This window comes from Saccopteryx bilineata, chromosome 7 (genome assembly GCF_036850765.1).
Source record: "Saccopteryx bilineata isolate mSacBil1 chromosome 7, mSacBil1_pri_phased_curated, whole genome shotgun sequence".
NCBI classification, from domain to species: domain Eukaryota; kingdom Metazoa; phylum Chordata; class Mammalia; order Chiroptera; family Emballonuridae; genus Saccopteryx; species Saccopteryx bilineata.
In genome coordinates this window covers 59,332,666-59,350,910 of record NC_089496.1, presented here as the reverse complement: position 1 = coordinate 59,350,910, position 18,245 = coordinate 59,332,666, and the positions used below count along the sequence as shown (strand labels likewise).

Here is an 18,245-nt window from a genome sequence, read left to right as displayed (position 1 = left end):
CCTTACGCATTATCCAAAAAAAAAAAAATTTGGTTTTGTCCCGGAGGACGGCTGTGATTGGCTCCAGCCGCCCGCAACCATAAACATGAGCGGGGTAGGAAATGAATGGATTGTCATACATGAGAATGTTTTATATTTTTAATGTTATTTTTTTTATTAAAGATTTATTGGCGAGCCAGAGGCAGCCATCCAAAGAGCCATAGGTTTCCGACCCCCTGCTCTATAACTTTATATAAAGCCTTGGATCAAATTAAGCCCGGTTTCAAAGACAAGACTATAAAATAATCAAATGAAATGGAAAGGGAGACTGCAGAGCTCGATACCTAAACTTAATCAAAACAGCACTCTTCTGTGGCTAATCAATTGCACCCGGGAAGGAACCAAACAGACTCCGCAGGGAAAAAAATAAATAAAAATTGAGTTGCCAGCATGCCAGCAAGGCACGAGATCATCAGAGTTTGTGCAGAGGGAAAGCACAGAGTAATTAAGTCCATTAGAGAAAGTGTTTGGAGACAGAGAGAGGAACCAGAGAGGTCACAGCCGGAGCTGGAACACAGAACCCACGGGAAATTGCACGAGTCCCAAGATAATACCCAGGGGGCCCTGTGTCTGGTCCTAGCAACACCGCAGACCCCACGATCCAAACACCTTCCTGTAGCAAGATGTCAAGACACGACAAAGGAAATCAAACACGTCTTTTTTAAAATATATACATTTTTTCCATTACAGTTGGCATTCAGTATTACTCTGTAGCGGTGTCAGGTGTAGAGCGAAGTGGTTGGAAAGTCTGAGGATATCTCTGAAGAAAATCCAAGTGTGCCCTGGCCAGTTGGCTCAGTGGTAGAGCGTCAGCCTGGTGTGCAGGAATCCCGGGTTTGATTCCCGGCCAGGGCACACAGGAGAAGCGCCCATCTGCTTCTCCACCCCTCCCCCTCTCCCTCCTCTCTGTCTCTCTCTTCCCCTCCCGCAGCGAGGCTCCATTGGAGCAAAGATGGCCCGGGCACTGGGGGTGGCTTCTTGGCCTCTGCTCCATGTGCTAGAGTGGCTCTGGTCGCAACAGAGCGACACCTTGGAGGGGCAGAGCGTTGCCCCCTGGTGGGCGTGCCGGGTGGATCCCGGTCGGGTGCATGCAGGAGTCTGTCTGACTGTCTCTCCCCGTTTCCAGCTTCAGAAAAATAAAAAAAAATAAAAAAAAAAAAAGAGTGTTGGCTCCACGTGTAGATGTCCCAGATTTGATTCCTAGTCAGGGCACACAGAAGCATCCATCTGCTTCTCCACCTTCCCCTTCCTCTTCCCCTCCTGCAGCCATGGCTCAATTGGAGTGAGCTGGCCCTGGGCGCTGAGGATGGCTCCATGGCCTCCGCCTCAAGCACTAAGAAGAACTTGGTTCCTGAGCCATAGGTAATGCCCCAGATGGGCAGAGTATCACCCCCTCGTGGGCTTGTCAGGTGGATCTGGGTCTGGGCACAGGCAGGAGTCTGTCTCTGCCTCCCTTCCTCTCACTAAAAAAAAAAAGAAAGAAAGAAAGAGAGAGAGAGAGAGAGAAAGGAAGGAAAGAAGGAAGGAAGGAAGGAAGGAAGGAAGGAAGGAAGGAAGGAAGGAAGGAAGGAAGGAAGGAAGGAAACCTCAAACCTTGATTCAAAAGAATCTATGCTCCCTTGGGATCACTGTGGCATTGTTGACAATCGTGGAGATTTGGAAGCAACCCCAAGTGCCCATCAGGAGATGAGTGGATAAAAAATAGGGCGGTGCATTTATACGATGGAATACTACGCAGCCATGAAAAGGGGGTACTGCCCATGGCCCAGCATGCCTGTTCTCAGTGCTTTAGTTTCTCGTGCATGTTGGTACCCAGGAAGCACCCAGTGCTAACTCCAAGCCTAGTAACACAGTGTGGGCAGAGGAGTCTGCTTAAAAGTCCTACCCTGGTGGCCCTGGCCAGTTGGCTCAGCGGTAGAGCATCGGCCTGGCGTGCAGGAGTCCCGGGTTCAATTCCCAGCCAGGGCACACAGGAGAAGTGCCCATCTGCTTCTCCACCCCTCCCCCTCTCCTTCCTCTCTGTCTCTCTCTTCCCCTCCCGCAGCCCAGGCTCCATTGGAGCAAAGATGGCCCGGGCAATGAGGATGGCTCTGTGGCCTCTGCCTCAGGTGCTAGAATGGCTCTGGTTGCAACAGAGCAAAGCCCCAGATGGGCAGAGCATCGCTCCCAGTGGGCATGGCGGGTGGATCCTGATCGGGCGCATGCGGGAGTCTTTCTGACTGCCTCCCCATTTCCAACTTCAGAAAAATATAAAGCCCTACCCTGGTGAAACCAGGATTCAGTCACCTTGGAAACCTGTAGGCCAGGAGCATTGCCCAAAGATGCACACCACTGCAGACAAAGCACTCTGATGCCCGAGCCTCGCGGAATCCTGGCTCACACAATCAGCACAAGAATCCTAGAGGACCCCGAAGAAGCCTAGGAAGCTAGCGGTCTCCAATTGGAATGAGATCATCCTTTCTGTTTCTCCGAAATCTATCAATAAGGAGTCCCCCACGGGTCTTTAGGCTGAGAGACTTTTCTCTCACGGATGTGCGGAGAGGCAACGAATTACTGGGGCCCAGATATAATTTGGCAGTTCATTGTAACTAATCACGGCGCCACTTGAACACTCACAAAGGAAAATTTGACGCTTCCCCTCCCCCACACACACCCTGCTCCCTGTCCCCAGAATGTAAGTCGATTAGATTTCCTGTCGAATTCAGAGAGCAGTCTGATGTCCTGCTTTATACAGAACAATGAGGCACTAAGTAAACCAAACTCAAGACCACTCACTGGCCTCTTTTCTTCTCCTGAAAGGGGTGAGTGACATCACTCAGGCCGGGTCCACCCTACCAAGAAAAATGTTCCTATCGCAAGTCAGGAACAACAAAATTACTTTGAAAATTCTTTGGTCATTCAAGTGATTAAACAGTTTGCGTAAAGCTCCAAAGGAATTCCTTCCCTCATAAATTACCTTTTGTTAAAGTGTGGGCCAATTAAAATATGGCAGGGAAAAATTTTTTTTGTTGTTGTTTCATCATAAACCTGCACTGGCTAGGAAGAAATTGCTCGCTGTACAGGACCCCCAGGTTGAAGCCCACCCAATAGTTATAGCTGGATTTCCATCCCACAACTCCCCACCCCTGGCTGTCTGTAAGCATCCCTTCCCTATACACACAAATCAATTTGCACGTATTTTTATATTCATGATAACCCCAAACAGCCCATTTATTTTCAAGGTAAAGAAGGGATTCATTTGTCCTCAACAGCTAGGTTATTACAGAGGATTCGGCGTTCAAATAATGGAAGATTCCCAGGCAAGGAAGGGCTCCCCCCTCCCCGATCTTGGGCATTTTATAATCTGGTTCAAGAACTTCTCAAACTATAATCATGAGTCACTCTCCACCCTCTTTTTACCCAGCAATGATATTTCTTTTCTTTTCTTTTTGTATTTTTCTGAAGTGAGAAAAGGGAAGGCAGAGAGACAGACTCCTACATACACCGACTGAGATCCACCCGACATGCCCACCAGGGGGCGATGCTCTGCCCATCTGGGGCGTTGCTCTGTTGCAACAGGAGCCATTCTAGCACCTGACGCAGAGGCCATGGAGCCGTCCTCAGTGCCTGGGCCAACTTTGCTCCAACGGAGCCTTGGCTGTGGGAGGGGAAGAGAGACAGAGAGAGGAAGGAGAGGGGGAGGGGTGGAGAAGCAGATGGGCATTTCTCCTGTGTGCCCTGGCGGGGAATCGAACCCGGGACTTCCACACACGGGGTTGACACTCTACCACTGAGCCAACCTGCCAGGGCCCCTTTAGGTTTACTTTTAAGTCAAGAGACTTTTTAAAAAATTATGAACTTTTTGGGCTAATGCCACATCTCAGGCACAATCCTAAAGAAAAAAAAAAAAAGGCAGACATCAGAATGAACATGGAAGTCCGAAGATGTTTCTGATGCGATTTATAGTGTCAAGAACAACACGATGTAAACAAGCTAACTGGTCAACAATGCATTGGGGCATACCCATGAAAGGGAATATTATGTAATGAGCAACAAAATGTAAGCATACCCAAAAAAAAAAAAAAGTTAGAATAGAAAATGGGTGAAAAGCATCCGGTAAAATTGTACGTAGAGCAATACCCCATTGTTTCAATGACGGTGTGAGTTCTATTCTGTCATCCCTCATATTTCTCCTCCCCTGCTTAGTCATAAATGTGATCTCGCTGATTATTTAAATACTGAACACCTCCCTGAGAACTCTGGGTGGTCCAACCTGCCTTACTGAGAACGACCGGCCACGTCTAAGTCGGGTGTAGGCAGATATGATGCTGACCTCCACGAACACATGGCTGTAGGGGTGGGACCGACAATTAGAGGCTGTCACAGGACTCTGGGAAGCTGGTGTCAGCGGGAAACATGGGGATCAGGGGCTGGTGCATCTCTCAGACCCAGCTTTCCTGACGGCTCTGTAAATGCTGCGTGTCATGGCAACGTGTTTAGATATGTTAGATGATGCTGTAGCCCATACATTTTCTCCATAGGGAACACATACTCAGTAATTAAGATGTCCACATGTGCCCCTGGACATATTCACACACACACAACTCTTTCATTATTCCCTGAAAACCATAATAAATTAATCATTAGGATTTCTAACAACTAAAAGCCCCGAAAAGCAAATACATAGGGAAGTATCTTACAAGCTTGAGGAAGTCCACCTTTTGAATATAACACAGATATACTACAGGTAGAAAAAAAGAATTACACATCTGACCACATTAAAATGAAGAATGTCAGTTCATCAAAAGACACCATTTATTGGCCCTGGCCAGTGGCTCAGTGCATAGAGTGTTGGCCAAGTATATGGATGTCCTGGGTTTGAGTCCCACCCAGAGCACACAGAGAAGCTGCTTCTTGCCACCTCCCTCTCCCCCTTCCCTCTCTCTTCCCCCCTTCTGCAGCTAGTGGCTCAATTGATTTGAGTGTGTTGGCCCCAGGCACTGAGGATAGCTCAGTTGGTCTAAGCACATCAGCCTAAGGTGCTAAAAATAGCTTGGTACTCCAGCATCAGCCTCAGATGAAGGTTGCTCGGTGGATCCAGTTGGGGTGCATGCAGGAGTCTGCCTTACTATCTCCCTGCCTCTCACCTAAAAAAAAAAAAAGACACCACTTATCTGTCTCTATGTTTTACTTCAATTAAAAGTGTACACAAGAGCCCTGGCCGGTTGGCTCAGTGGTAGAGCGTCAGCCTGGCATGCAGAAGTCCTGGGTTCGATTCCCAGCCAGGGCACACAGGAGAAGCACCCATCTGCTTCTCCACCCCTCCCCCTCTCCTTCCTCTCTGTCTCTCTCTTCCCCTCCCGCAGCCGAGGCTCCACTGGAGCAAAGATGGCCCGGGCGCTGGGGATGGCTCCTCAGCCTCTGCCCCGGGCGCTAGAGTGGCTCTGGTCACAACAGAGCGACGCCCCGGAGGGGCAGAGCATCGCCCCCTGGTGGGCAGAGCGTCGCCCCCTGGTGGGCATGCTGGGTGGATCCCGGTCGGGCGCATGCGGGAGTCTGTCTGAATGTCTCTCCCCGTTTCCGGCTTCAGAAAAATACAGAAAAAAAAAAGTGTACACAAGAGAGAAGCAAAGAACATTAAAAACAGTGAAAAGACCAGCCAAAGTGTCTGAGAAGATATTTGCAAAACATGCAACTAATGTTTCGTGTTCATAATCTAGAAAACCATACAGACCAATAAGGAACAAACAAACAAACAAAACACCCAAAAACAAAATACTCAGATAAAAATAGGCAAGAGACATGAATAGGCACTCCTCAGAAGATGTCCAAGAAGAAAATTAAGGGATGACAATGTCCTTGACTTTATTGGTAATCCCTCCACACCCACCAGAATGGTAAGTGGAAAAAAAGACTGAACTAACAATGGTGGGTGGCTATGTAGAACAAGACTTTTTCATACCCTGCTGGTGGGGATGGTAATTGGTATAAACCGTTTTTTGGACATGGTTTGGCTTCATCTGGAGAAAGTTAAAAATAGGCCACCCTGTGACTGAGCAAGGACACGTGTGACAGACGGAAATGCGAACGGCATGCATCCAAGGACATGAACAATAAGAACACTCGTGTCCTGCATAATCAACAATAATAGCCCGACACACTCAAACTACCCTTTAACAGAATAATAAATCGTGTTATAGATGCATAGAAAAAAAAACAACGAATGATAGCAACAGGCAACAACGGCTTAGGTGAGTCTTGCAAAAACAAAATGGAGCCAAAGAAACCAGACGGAAAAGGATGCATACTGTGTGCGTGTGTGATTCCACTTACAGAACAACATGGGGGGGGTGCAAAATGACACCTCGGTGCTTGATGTCGTGTTGGGTGGGATTCCCTGGTGATGATTAACTCACTAGCCGGTTTTGATGGTGTGCCACATTGTGGCTGTCTGTTATAAAGTCTGAAACAGGACTAAAGGCTTCAAAAATGAAATGTATCCCTCTCTATGAGCTGGCCCTGCCTATTCAATGTTATCAGAGGCCAATACAACATCTTAATCGGAAACAGTGGAGAAACTAACCTTTGCTAACTAGGGATTTCCTTTTTTTTGTGCGTGTGTGTGTATTTTTCTGAAGCTGGAAACGGGGAGATAGTCAGACTCCCGCATGCGCCTGACCGGGATCCACCCAGCATGCCCACCAGGGGGTGATGCTCTGCCCATCCGGGGCGTCTAGCGCCTGAGGCAGAGGCCACAGAGCCATCCCCAGTGCCCGGGACATCTTTGCCCCAATGGAGCCTCAGCTGTGGGAGGGGAAGAGAGAGACAGAGAGGAAGGAGAGAGGGAGGGGTGGAGAAGCAGATGGGCGCTTCTCCTGTGTGCCCTGACTGGGAATCGAACCCGGGACTTCTGCACGCCAGGCCGACGCTCTACCACTGAGCCAACTGGCCAGGGCCCGCTAACTAGGGATTTCAATTGCACATTCCTCCCAGGTGCAGAGTAATCAAATCCACCTGGATAACCAGTGAGCAACCTTGGCTTCATTTGCTTCATTTGAATCCCCCCTCCTCCTCCCACCCTCTGGTCATGTCCCATTGTATTGTGTGAGCTTTCTGAAAACTGTTAACATTAGATCGGAACGTCATTTTGACAATTCCGACGTTTCAAAAACATTTGAAGCTCCACCTGAACACACCTTCTCTCCGCGAAACAAAAACAAAGGCATTCTCCTGGCTTCTCTGTGCCTTTGCCCTGGATGCGGACGCCGCCTCCTTGTCTCAAGACGGGAACATTTACAGACACTTTGCTTAGCGTGACCTGAGAGAAAGTTCCCCCCTCCCCCCCCCCCGCCTTGGAGCATCTCCAAGGTGGCATTCATTAAGCAGGACAGCGACAGGGTCTGTCCCCTTTGCCACAGCTGCCGGTCAGTTTCTTCCTGGATCACCTGGCTTTGAACTGGAGTCGGCCTCGGGCCCAGCCCTTTTCCCACAGCCCGTGCTCCTGCAGTGATTTATTGTTTAACCCATCATGCAAGATTTTATACAATGCCTGATTTAATCTCCTGTCAGCACCAGTCAATTATTTCTGGCTTTCAGGGAGCTGTACCTCCACACCTTCCCTCTCGGAAACCTTACAAGCCTGTTACGTCATGTCTCAGCCAAGAAAATTAAAAATCCAACAGGGATGGCCGGTTGGCTCAGCGGTAGAGCGTCGGCCTAGCGTGCGGAGGACCTGGGTTCGATTCCTGGCCAGGGCACACAGGAGAAGCGCCCATTTGCTTCTCCACCCCTCCACCGCGCTTTCCTCTCTGTCTCTCTCTTCCCCTCCCGCAGTGAGGCTCCATTGGAGCAAAGATGGCCCGGGCGCTGGGGATGGCTCTGTGGCCTCTGCCTCAGGCGCTAGAGTGGCTCTGGTCGCGACAGAGCGACGCCCCGGAGGGGCAGAGCATCAACCCCCTGGTGGGCAGAGCATCGCCCCTGGTGGGCGTGCCGGGTGGATCCCAGTCGGGCGCATGCGGGAGTCTGTCTGACTGTCTCTCCCTGTTTCCAGCTTCAGGAAAATGCAAAAAAAAAAAAAAAAAAAAAATCCAACAGGGAGAGCGAGGTAAGAACCCCTGGTGTGTTTGTGTGCACGCGTGTGTGTGTGTGTGTGTGTTTACACACACATAAATAGGCACACAGACACATTATTTTACAATAGTTTGGGGATTTTTTTTCTTCTTCTTCTAAAACTGTATTATCGCTGCTGATGTTGACCTGTGAATAAGGAAGTCACCGAATAAACATCACGGGCATTGTTCTCAGAAGGCTTCAGATGACTTTCGTCTTCCCTGAGCAAAAGCTCTACCTAATCCTAATAAATCAATAAGAGAACAGAGATTTTCATTGGGTGCCCCTCCACAGCAGGACCGTATCTGTTCCATCGACAGTGTGTCAGGAATGAAGGAAGGGGCTCTGGGGACTGACCCCTTCGGGAAGTATCTCTGGTGGTAGATGTGAAAGGCAGCATTGACAAGAAAGGTTCTTGTAGTTGGAGCGTCCGTAATTTTCAGCCTATAAAGCCAAGAGAATCAGGCCTAGTTGGAGATCCCAGAGCCATAAAGAGGTTTTTGTGAGGAATAAAATTTCTACCGCAATAAATCTGGGCCAATTATCAAAGTATGCTGTGAACATGTTTTTGTTGTTGTTGTTGTTTATTTGTTTGTTTTGTTTTATTTTTGTATCTTTCTGAGATGAGAAGCAGGGAGGCAGAGAGACAGACTCCCGCATGTGCCCGACCGGAATCCACCAGACATACCCACCAGGGGGCAATGCTCTGCCCATCTGGGGCATTGCTCCACTGCAACCGGAGCCATTCTAGCACCTGAGGCGGAGGCCATGGTGCCGTCCTCAGCGCCCAGGCCAACTTTGCTCCAATGGAGCCTTGGCTGTGGAAAGGGAAGAGAGAGATAGAGAAAAAGGAGAGGGGAAGCATAGAGAAGCAGATGGGCGCTTCTCCTGTGTGCCCTGACTGGGAATCAAACCTGGGACTTCCACACACGGGGCCGACACTCTACCACTCAGCCAACCAGCCAGGGCCTGTGAACACATTTTTAATTCATCATTTCCGTTCTGCCATCGGCAACGAGGTACCAGGGGGTTCCCACCAACCTGCAGGGGGAACAATCGGAAAACATGGGGAGATGGGACTGTCTTATGCACGAAGGCACCAGAGAAGGAACAGGTAATGAGGAATTGCAGGTTCAAGACCAGGAGGGGAGAGAATACCAGATTGGGGACCACTTGTCCAGAAACAAGGGATGCTTCCCAAAGCCATGCTGGAGAAGCCAAATGTTGAACCAGATCTTGACAGACTCAGGAGTCCGGGGGACAAAATAGGAGTTCAGGGGTCACTGAACAGAGGACCCTAGTCAATTGCCTCTGCTTACACCCTAAAAGGTAGACATCAAAGTCAGAAACAGACCTGCCCTCACAGAATTGGAAATCCAACTTCTGATCTCAACTACTAACTCATCACAGTGGTGGGAGCTTGCCGGTGCCCACAGCCTGTATGCTAGTCAGAACAAACATAAAACTAGAGGAAGAGAAAGAGGGGTGTGTGTTTTCAAAGCCCCCAAATTATCTCCACCGTTTTTCCACACACAATGCCTGGGACACAATTTAAACAAAACCAACCAGGCTTAAAAGCAACATCACGGATGATTTTGATAAACATTAAAAAAAGAGAGAGAACCACTTTCTAAAATAAGAATTGGAGTCAGGATTGATGATGCCATGGTGACAGGCGTTATATAATAATGGGACAAGCATACAATTTTATTTTTAAAACTCTATTTGTTTATGACTTGGCTTATTTGCATCATTCTAAAACGAATGCCAGCTAAGTAGTTTTTAAGGCATCGTAATGCTGTTAAACTGTTTTATGGTTTAAGTATTTCTCTGCACATCCTATAACCACAAGGAAACAGATAAGAAACTGTACCAGAATGTCCTGAGCAATTGTAATTTTGGTCAATCCTTCCTTAGTCCTTTCTTGTTTTGTTTTTAACTTGGTGTGTAGCCTTAAGAAACAACATGTCTTGGCCCTGGCCGGTTAGCTCAGTGGTAGAGCGTCGGCCTGGCGTGCGGAAGTCCCGAGTTCGATTCCCAGCCAGGGCACACAGGAAAAGCGCCCATCTGCTTCTCTACCCCCCCCCCTTCCTCTTGTCTCTCTCTTCCCCTCCCACAGCTGAGGCTCCATTGGAGCAAAGGTGGCCCGGGCGCTGAGGATGGCTCCATGGCCTCTGCCTCAGGCGCTAGACTGGCTCTGGTCACAACAGAGCGACGCCCCAGATGGGCAGAACATCACCCCTTGGTGAGCGTGCCGGGTGGATCCCAGTCGGGCACATGCGGGAGTCTGTCTGACTGCCTCCCTGTTTCCAGCTTCAGAAAAATACAAAAAAAAAAAAAAGAAGAAGCAACATATCTCAAAACATTACTAGGATGATTACTTCACTGCACCTTGAGTTGCCTTTGTAGACTGTGTTCAAGGTGCGTGATCTTACCGCTAACACTTGATACCATTCTGTTAGGGTTGCAGCATTTTAAATATACACTAATGAATGCAAAATTATAAGCCTGATAAACTTGAGCAGAAAGCCATCTCAGGTGATATATAAGCTTTTGGGACAGTGGGCTTCCCAACATTTTATTGTCATCTGCAATTACAAACCCCAAATGCACAACTGGTTATTCAACTGTCTTGTGACTAAGGCTTTCAAACCAAAAAAAAAAAAAGTGCAGCAGCAATGACAAAAACCTACAAACTAACCAAAATCCTTCACGCAGAATGATGCGTTTTATGCTGGTGTCTAATTAGCTGTTGGTTCATATTGTTCATTTTCAATACCTGGACCACCAAACACGCTTCCCTAACTGCACATTAATTTTATGCAAATCCACACTTAGAATGGCCTTTTGATGTGTGTGCACAGGTGAGTGGCTAAATGGTAGAAATAAAAAAAAAGAAAGCCCTGGCCGGTTGGCTCAGTGGTAGAGCGTTGGCCTGGCGTGCAGAAGTCCCGGGTTTGATTCCCAGCCAGGGCACACAGGAGAGGCGCCCATTTGCTTCTCCACCCCTCCCCCTCTCCTTCCTCTCTGTCTATCTCTTCCCCTCCTGCAGCCAAAGCTCCATTGGAGAAAAAGATGGCCCTGGCGCTGGGGATGGCTCTGTGGCTTCTGCCCCAGGCGCTAGAATGACTCTGGTCACAACAGAGCGACGCCCCAGATGGGCAGGGCATCGCTCCCTGGTGGGCGTGCCGGGTGGATCCCGGTCGGGCGCATACGGGAGTCTGTCTGACTGTCTCCCCATTTCCAGCTTCAGAAAAATACAAAAAAAAAGATATATCATGGAAACTGCTGGGTGGTTTAGAACCTCAGATGTGCATCACTTCAAAATGATTTCTTATGCTATTATCTCATTCCCAGCCCATAAGGTAAATTAATAACCACTGTAAGTCAGAGCATGCACTTAGGAATCATTTAAGGACTGTCACTGAGCACATCTGTCTACATCCCCAGGTGAATTTTACTTGTATGCCATAGATAATGAATCCAAATGTCTCTGGAATCTGTCCTTTGCTCCACATTCTCACAGTGACCGGTCTAATTGCAAACCCCTCACCCCCTCCTCTCCAATCTGTCCCCCACACACACACTGCCCCTTAGCATCCTCCATCTAAACACAGACCTAGCTACTTCCCTTCTCCATAAACACCCACCACAAACTCCCACCATCCACCTAGACTTTCCCCAGTAACTGAAACAGGCCACGACAGATAAGGTGATTCTTTAAAGATACGTGTCTGGTCTTTAAAATGTCGGCACATCTTTTTTTTTTTTTTTTTAATTCTAATCTATGATTTCTACTTTTTGGATTGAATACAAATGTCACGGTTTGGCCCGTGTCCATTTCTAGGAATATAGGCTACAACAAGCTGATGTTGCAGCTTCGCAAAACGCTTGGCACCCTGCCCTCTCCTGCCCTCGGAGGTACCCAGACTAGGGCTCTGGGGAAAATCCAAACTCAAGACGGCACGTACTCGATTGCCTCTCCTGTCTCTGAACTCACCTCTCGAGTTCACCTCCTTCTAAAAAATAATGCTAACCTCTGTCTTGTTGGGTGTGCTCCTAGAACGCACCCTTCTTACGAAAGGGCCGAGGAAGAAAAGTGAGTCGTTTGGCCCATCCTGCACCTCTTTTAGAAATTCTCAACAAACACAAGCACATTCCATTTTCTGAGACGTCTGGCTGGAGAGCCTGCAGCCCAGAGGAATGAGGAGCCCCAGTTCCCTAGAACACACCTCGGTGAAAGGGGTGCCTCCCTCTACCACACCCTCTCTGTCTTCCCTCGCCCTGGCCTTCTGTAATGTCTTCAACTGGGAGGCTCCCACTCGCTTTTTAGAAAGATAGCTTTGAAACCATTCCCAGCCACCCTAACTAGGAATAAACACTTTTCTCCTGAATGCATTTGCAGCGGCGTGTACAGGCGTTTATGTTCAGTTACACATGCAAGAATCTTGGACTCCATGCCAGTCCTGCTACCTAGAATGTGAGTTCTTTTTTACTGTATTGATTTGAGAGAGGAGGGGAGAAGGGAGGGAAGAAAGGATGGAGGAAGGGAGGGAAGGAAGACGAGAGGGAGGAAGGAAGGTAGAGAGAGAGAGAGAGAGAGAGAGAAACATTGATTTGTTGCTCCACTTATTTATGCACTCATTGGTTGTTTCATGTATGTGTCCTAGCCACGGGGATCGAACTCACAACCTTGGCACACAGGGACGATGCTCTCACCAACTGAGCCACCCAGCCAGCACCAGAAGGTGAATTTTCAAAGTAGAAACCTATCCTTTATTCACCTATGAGCTCCCAGAATCTAGTAAGTTCACCAGCCAAGCTCGGTGAATATGTGTGAAATAAAGCAATGAAAGAAAGAGAGAGAGAGAGAGAGAGAAAAAAAAAAAAGAAGAAGCTTGCACAGAAATAAAATGTGTAGCATCCTATGTCATTTCCCTATCACTGCAGCCTGGGACTCTCTACTGGCATAAAGGGGAACAGTCAAACGATTTGGGGGGGGAGAGGGCAGTCTTTAAAAGAGAACGGGCAAACGTCCTCCGGAATTGAATTTGCGAAGAGAGAATCGTAGACCAGTCAAGACTTCGCTCCTAGGCAGCGCCCACGAGAGCCATTGTGCCTCTGTCCGTGGTGCTGAGATCCCAGATGGGAAGCGCTGGCGCAGCTTCTAAACCAGGCTCGAGCCAAGTCTGACGGGAATGACAAGTGTTTAAAGCGTGTGTCGGTGCAAGCTCCGACAGAGAGACTTCCTCCTTTCCCCGAGATCTCAGCCCAGTCCTCTCAAGTCAGTCGGTCACAATTTGGGCGGTATGAATCCATGAAGGTGACTTGGTTCCGCAAAGGCTGCTACTAACTTGAAAGGAGGCAGGAGCGTCCCAGAGGTGGGTCGGCCTTGCAGCCCTGCCTCTGACCAGTGAGCCGGCCACCTTGGACAAGCGAGCATGCCTTCCCGGGCATTCAGGACCTGACCTCTGCGTTGAATAAGCTACATAATTAAGGTCGAGCTGAACCTTCAGTGAATCGCCAATATGTGCTGGGTAATTTCTCTTACTTAATCCTCTCCAAACCCCGTGAAGCGGGTGCTGTTAGTCTCTCCTTTGACGCACGAGGGAAAAAGGGGATTTAGAAAGGTCTTCGGCTCAAGGCCACTCTATGAACTCTGAGCGTTTGCATGGCTGGGAAGTTCAATGGGTTCATGGCTAAGTCCATGGCCAAGGTCAGACCAAGTCTTCCTCCCCTCCCCACCCCCACAACCCGTCTCCACACATGGTTCTCTCATGCTGGGGTGTTGGTGATACACAGTGCTTACGATCTGTTACTTTTGAATTTCCTAACTTTTTTTTTTTTTTGGTGACTTTTAAATCTCCTCACTTGACTAATAATAATAATAATAATAAAGCTTTTTTGGCATTTGTTTGCAAATATCTGTTTCTAATTTTACATAGTGTCACCCCAGCCCATGCCTAAGGCTTCTCCTAAAATCCCCAATCCTTTATGTAACCTGCTTTCTGAAGAGTCCCTTAAAAAGGTTGGGGTGCCCAGGAGAAATCTTGCAGCTTCTTGGGGAGTGGCTTTCATCTCCAAAACAGATTTCTGTGTCCCTAAGAAGGTACACTCAACTCAACTGCTGCTTTTGTTTCTCAGCCAAGTGTCCATCCATGGCACCCTCGCATCCCACGCATTCAGCACAAGGACCCGGCCAAAGGAGGCTGCTACAGAGCACACACACACACACACACACACACACACACACGCTGAGGCAGTCTGGCAAGAGCCAACCCTGGGCAAGTGGTGGGGGAGGGAGTCTTCCTTCTCGCCCTCCCATCCACCTCACATGGAGTGAGTTAGCTCAGCAGCCTGGACCTCTGTCGTGAGCAGGGGTGGGGGAGGAGACATTATTTTTTGTTTTGATGAAATTGACCACAGTGTGGTCTTTCAAAGCTGCCTCCACGGTTCTTTATTTAGTTTCACCATCCTGACCAATAAAGTGCTATTGTGCCCGGTTCATCAACGGGAAAGTACAGACTCGGGGACATTTAAGAGATTTCCATAAGACCCACCACGCAGGAATGAGCAGAGAGTCAGAACATACCAAGGCTCCCACGTACAAGTCGCTCCTTCACATAACAGGGAAGGTGCTCTGTGAAGCACCTGCCTCCCACACCACCACACCTGCTCCAGAGCCCCGGGCCCCTCCAATGCCATTTCTCCCACCTAGCTCGGCTGAGGGCTCTATTTCCCAGCCTCTCCTCCCCTGGCTCAAAATCCACACCCTATCTTCTTTCCTGTGTAGACCAAGCTCGATAAACAGCCATCTTTGCTCTTTTGTTTTCATTTCTAATTTCTGGAGATGGCATGGTTCACCAAAAACTATTGAGTGGGTCAAGAAAAAGAAAAGAAAAACAAAAAGTTGTAGTACATTTACATAATGGAATACTACACAGCCATTAAAAAAAAAGAACTGGAAATCTTACTTTTTTGTAAAGCCCAGCACCAGGCCCCCTACTCAAAGAGACCTACAGGCCACCAGCAGCAGAAAAGTCTAGAATTGGCTAAATGACTCCAAATATCGGACTGCATGTCAAGATATTCCGTATGTGGGACCAAGATAGGACCACTTGGACCCTGTTCTTGGTGTGGTTCCTGGCTAAGGATACTTTCTCCCCGAGTTTCTAAGCTGGAGGTGGAGGGCGGGGGGCAGGCGGCATTGAACTACCACGCACAGGTGGCTGGGGCCCTGGGACAGCTTCGCAGGAGGGGAAACTGAGGGGGTCAGAGCACCAGCCCGCCTGGCCCCCGGGGCCAGCCAGAGTGTCCCGGCCAAACCGCCCAGCCAGCCATCGCTTCCACAGCCCCGGGAGCCCGCAGCGGGGAGAGGGCAGCCCCGTGGCCACGCGGAGACTCACCACGTCCATGATCTGCAGGAGGCTCAGGGAGAAGTAGACGGTGAGCGGCTGCGAGTCGTTGGCCACGGGCCTCTCCAAGGGGTTGTAGTTCTTGAGCAGCTCCTTGTACAGCTTCCGCTGGAACTCGCCTTGCAGGGACACTTGCGGAGAGGAGAGCCGGGCGGGCTGCTCAGGCAAGGCCAGCGGGGGTGCTCCTTAAGGTGCCCACCCCGCTTCCCCGCGATCCCAGCCACCGAACCAGGGCAGCCTCCCCGGGCAGCCCCTGACGCCCCCCCCGCCGCGACCCCCAAGGCTGACGACCCCCGAGCCGCCTGGGCTGCACCGCGAGCCCGCGGAGGAGGAGTGGAGAGCGGGGAGCCGCGCGGCTTTACCGTGCAGGAGCGATGCGGCCAGCGTCAGCCAGACCGAGCGGCGCATGTTGGGTCCCGGAGCCGTCAGCTGTCCGCGGGCCTGGCCGCCTGCAGCCGCCGCGCCGCCTCGCCAAGGCTGGGCTGGCGCGTCTTTCAACCGCCGAGCGCGCCCCCGCCCCGCGGGCCCCTCCGCTCCACGTGACGAGCCCCGCCCCCGGCCCGCGCCCCGGCCGGCGGACTCGGGAACCGCAGCCCTCGGCTGCAAGGAGGAGGCGCCCCGCGCCCCGCGCCCCGCGCCCCGCCTCCGTCTCCCGGGAGCCCGCCCTGCGCGCAGCGCAGCGCGCGCGTCCGGACGCGAAGGGCGCTGTCCAGGTGCTGGCGCGCTGTCCTTTGTTCCGGCTGCGCTCCCTCTCGTTCTCACCCCGAAGCTGATCTGGGACAAAGCCTCTGGGAGCGGAACCGGGACTATTCTGGGATCCGGTCCTCTTCCCCACTCCCCCACCCCCATGGCGGCTGGAGGACAGATTCCAGGAGACCCCGGCTCCCACAGGTCCCGAGGTCTCTCCAACCAGCAGAGACAGACCTGGGACGCCGTCTGCTCCCTCCCTCCCTCCCTTCCACCCCTTTCCTCCCCCCAGATCCAGACGTTTCCTCAGCGTCGCTAGCCTGATTCTCAGCCCGGTTCTGGAAGTGCCCAGCGGAGAGGCGAAGTCAGCCGGGGTTGAGGGGGACAGGGCGGGGGTGGAGGGCATTCTACAGGGGAGGGGACCTGCATGAGTGTGTGATGGGATCTCCGGTGGACATCGTCTTTATGCGCCGTCCTCTGTTAAAAGGAGATGCATGTTATCGTCAATGATCCGATGTCATCATTTCTTATGGCTGAGTAGTATTCCATAGTGTATATGTACCAAAGCTTTTTAATCCACTCGTCCTCTGATGGACACTTGGGTTGTCTATGGATGGACCTTGATAACATTATAAGGAGTGAAATAAGTAAGTCAGAAAAAACTAAGAACTATATGAATCCATACATAGGTAGGACATAAAAATGAGACTCAGAGACATGGACAAGAATGTGATGGTGGGGGGGGAGGAAGGAGAGAGAGGGGGTGGGGGAAGAAAACCAGATAGAAGGTGACAGAAGACAATTTGACTTTGGGTGAGGGGTATGCAGCATAATCAAATGTCAAAATAATCTGGAGGTGTTTTCTCTGAACATAGGTGCCCTGATTTATCAATATAATAATATAATAATAATAATAAAAACAGACAATTCAGGTAAGAGTGGAAAAAAAAGGAGATGCAAACGATTTCAGCTTAAGGGAAACTTGAACTCTCACCGTCTTGCTGGAAGGCGGTGGCGGGCTGTTTGTGAGCCTGGGAGAAAGTTAAGTGCCCAAGGGGATGCTCAGAGAGGACACCAGCCTGGGGGGGCGGTCAGGGGTTCAGTCAAGTCCCAGGTGTTGAGGGTGGGCATGGTTCTGGAAGAGGAAGGGGGAGAGGGTCTCAAGGAGGGTCTGCAACCGTGGCCATTCGCTCCCAGCACGAGGGTGCGGGCAACTGAGTACAGCGGGATTCCCCACGCCCAGAAGGGGGAGCTGCTGCGGGCCTTTCTACAGGCCCCAGGACATTTGCACCTACCGCGAGAGCTCAACCACCACTAGCCATGCTTCTGAACTGCCTAAAGACTGGGATTCTTGGATGACAGCAAACACTAGGGAAAGGCTCACTGACAGGTGATTGCCCTTGAGTTTACCCCAGCAACAGGAATGCATGACTGAGCAGTTGTTTAGTTTGGGGGGGGGGGGAGGTAAAGGGACAGCCTTGTCATGAAGTGTCTTCTAGCAAAGCTACACTTGTTTACCGGATGCACAGATAAACACACAGTCATTTACAGGCTCTGATAACTGTGAAAGGGTCAGGAAAAAAGGAAAGAGGGAGAGAGAGAGGGACGGAGGGAGGGAGGGAGAGAGGGTCCAGATAGGGATAAGGGTTCACAGGAGAGGTGACAACTGACCTGGGCTTGCCTTGAAGAATAAGGGGATGCCAGAACCACGTTTACTGGTGAGCAGTCAGACATGCTCCTGGCCTCACCTGGCTGCTGGGTGGCACACCATCTGTGGCCATCCTTCAAAACACACAGAGTTGGCACCCGGTGAGGAAATGTGTACCCGGCCCTGGCTGCTGGCAGAAAGAGAGTCCGGGGGGAAAAAGGGGGACAAATTAAATAGAGGAGGCAAAGGAAGCATGAGTGGGAAGATTCTCCGGCAGCACGCCCACTGACCACGTGACCGAAGGGCCGGCTGTCCCACACGGAGAGGACCCTTAAAGCCCCGCCTTCCGTTCCAGAGGGGCCTGAGCC

At 50.5% G+C, this 18,245-nt stretch overlaps 1 protein-coding gene across 1 annotated transcript in view; it reads right to left on the bottom strand.

The window, feature by feature from the left end:
* Positions 1-15,982, bottom strand: part of CHRNA7 (cholinergic receptor nicotinic alpha 7 subunit) — a 51,420-nt gene extending 35,438 nt beyond the window's left edge. The window contains exons 1-2 of the mRNA XM_066239132.1: positions 15,905-15,982; positions 15,534-15,673 (exon numbers count right to left, since the gene is read on the bottom strand). Of these exons, the coding sequence (XP_066095229.1) occupies positions 15,534-15,673; positions 15,905-15,950 (186 nt within the window). The 5' untranslated portion in view covers positions 15,951-15,982. The remainder of the gene's footprint in view (positions 1-15,533; positions 15,674-15,904) is intronic.
* Positions 15,983-18,245: the final 2,263 nt, after the last annotated feature.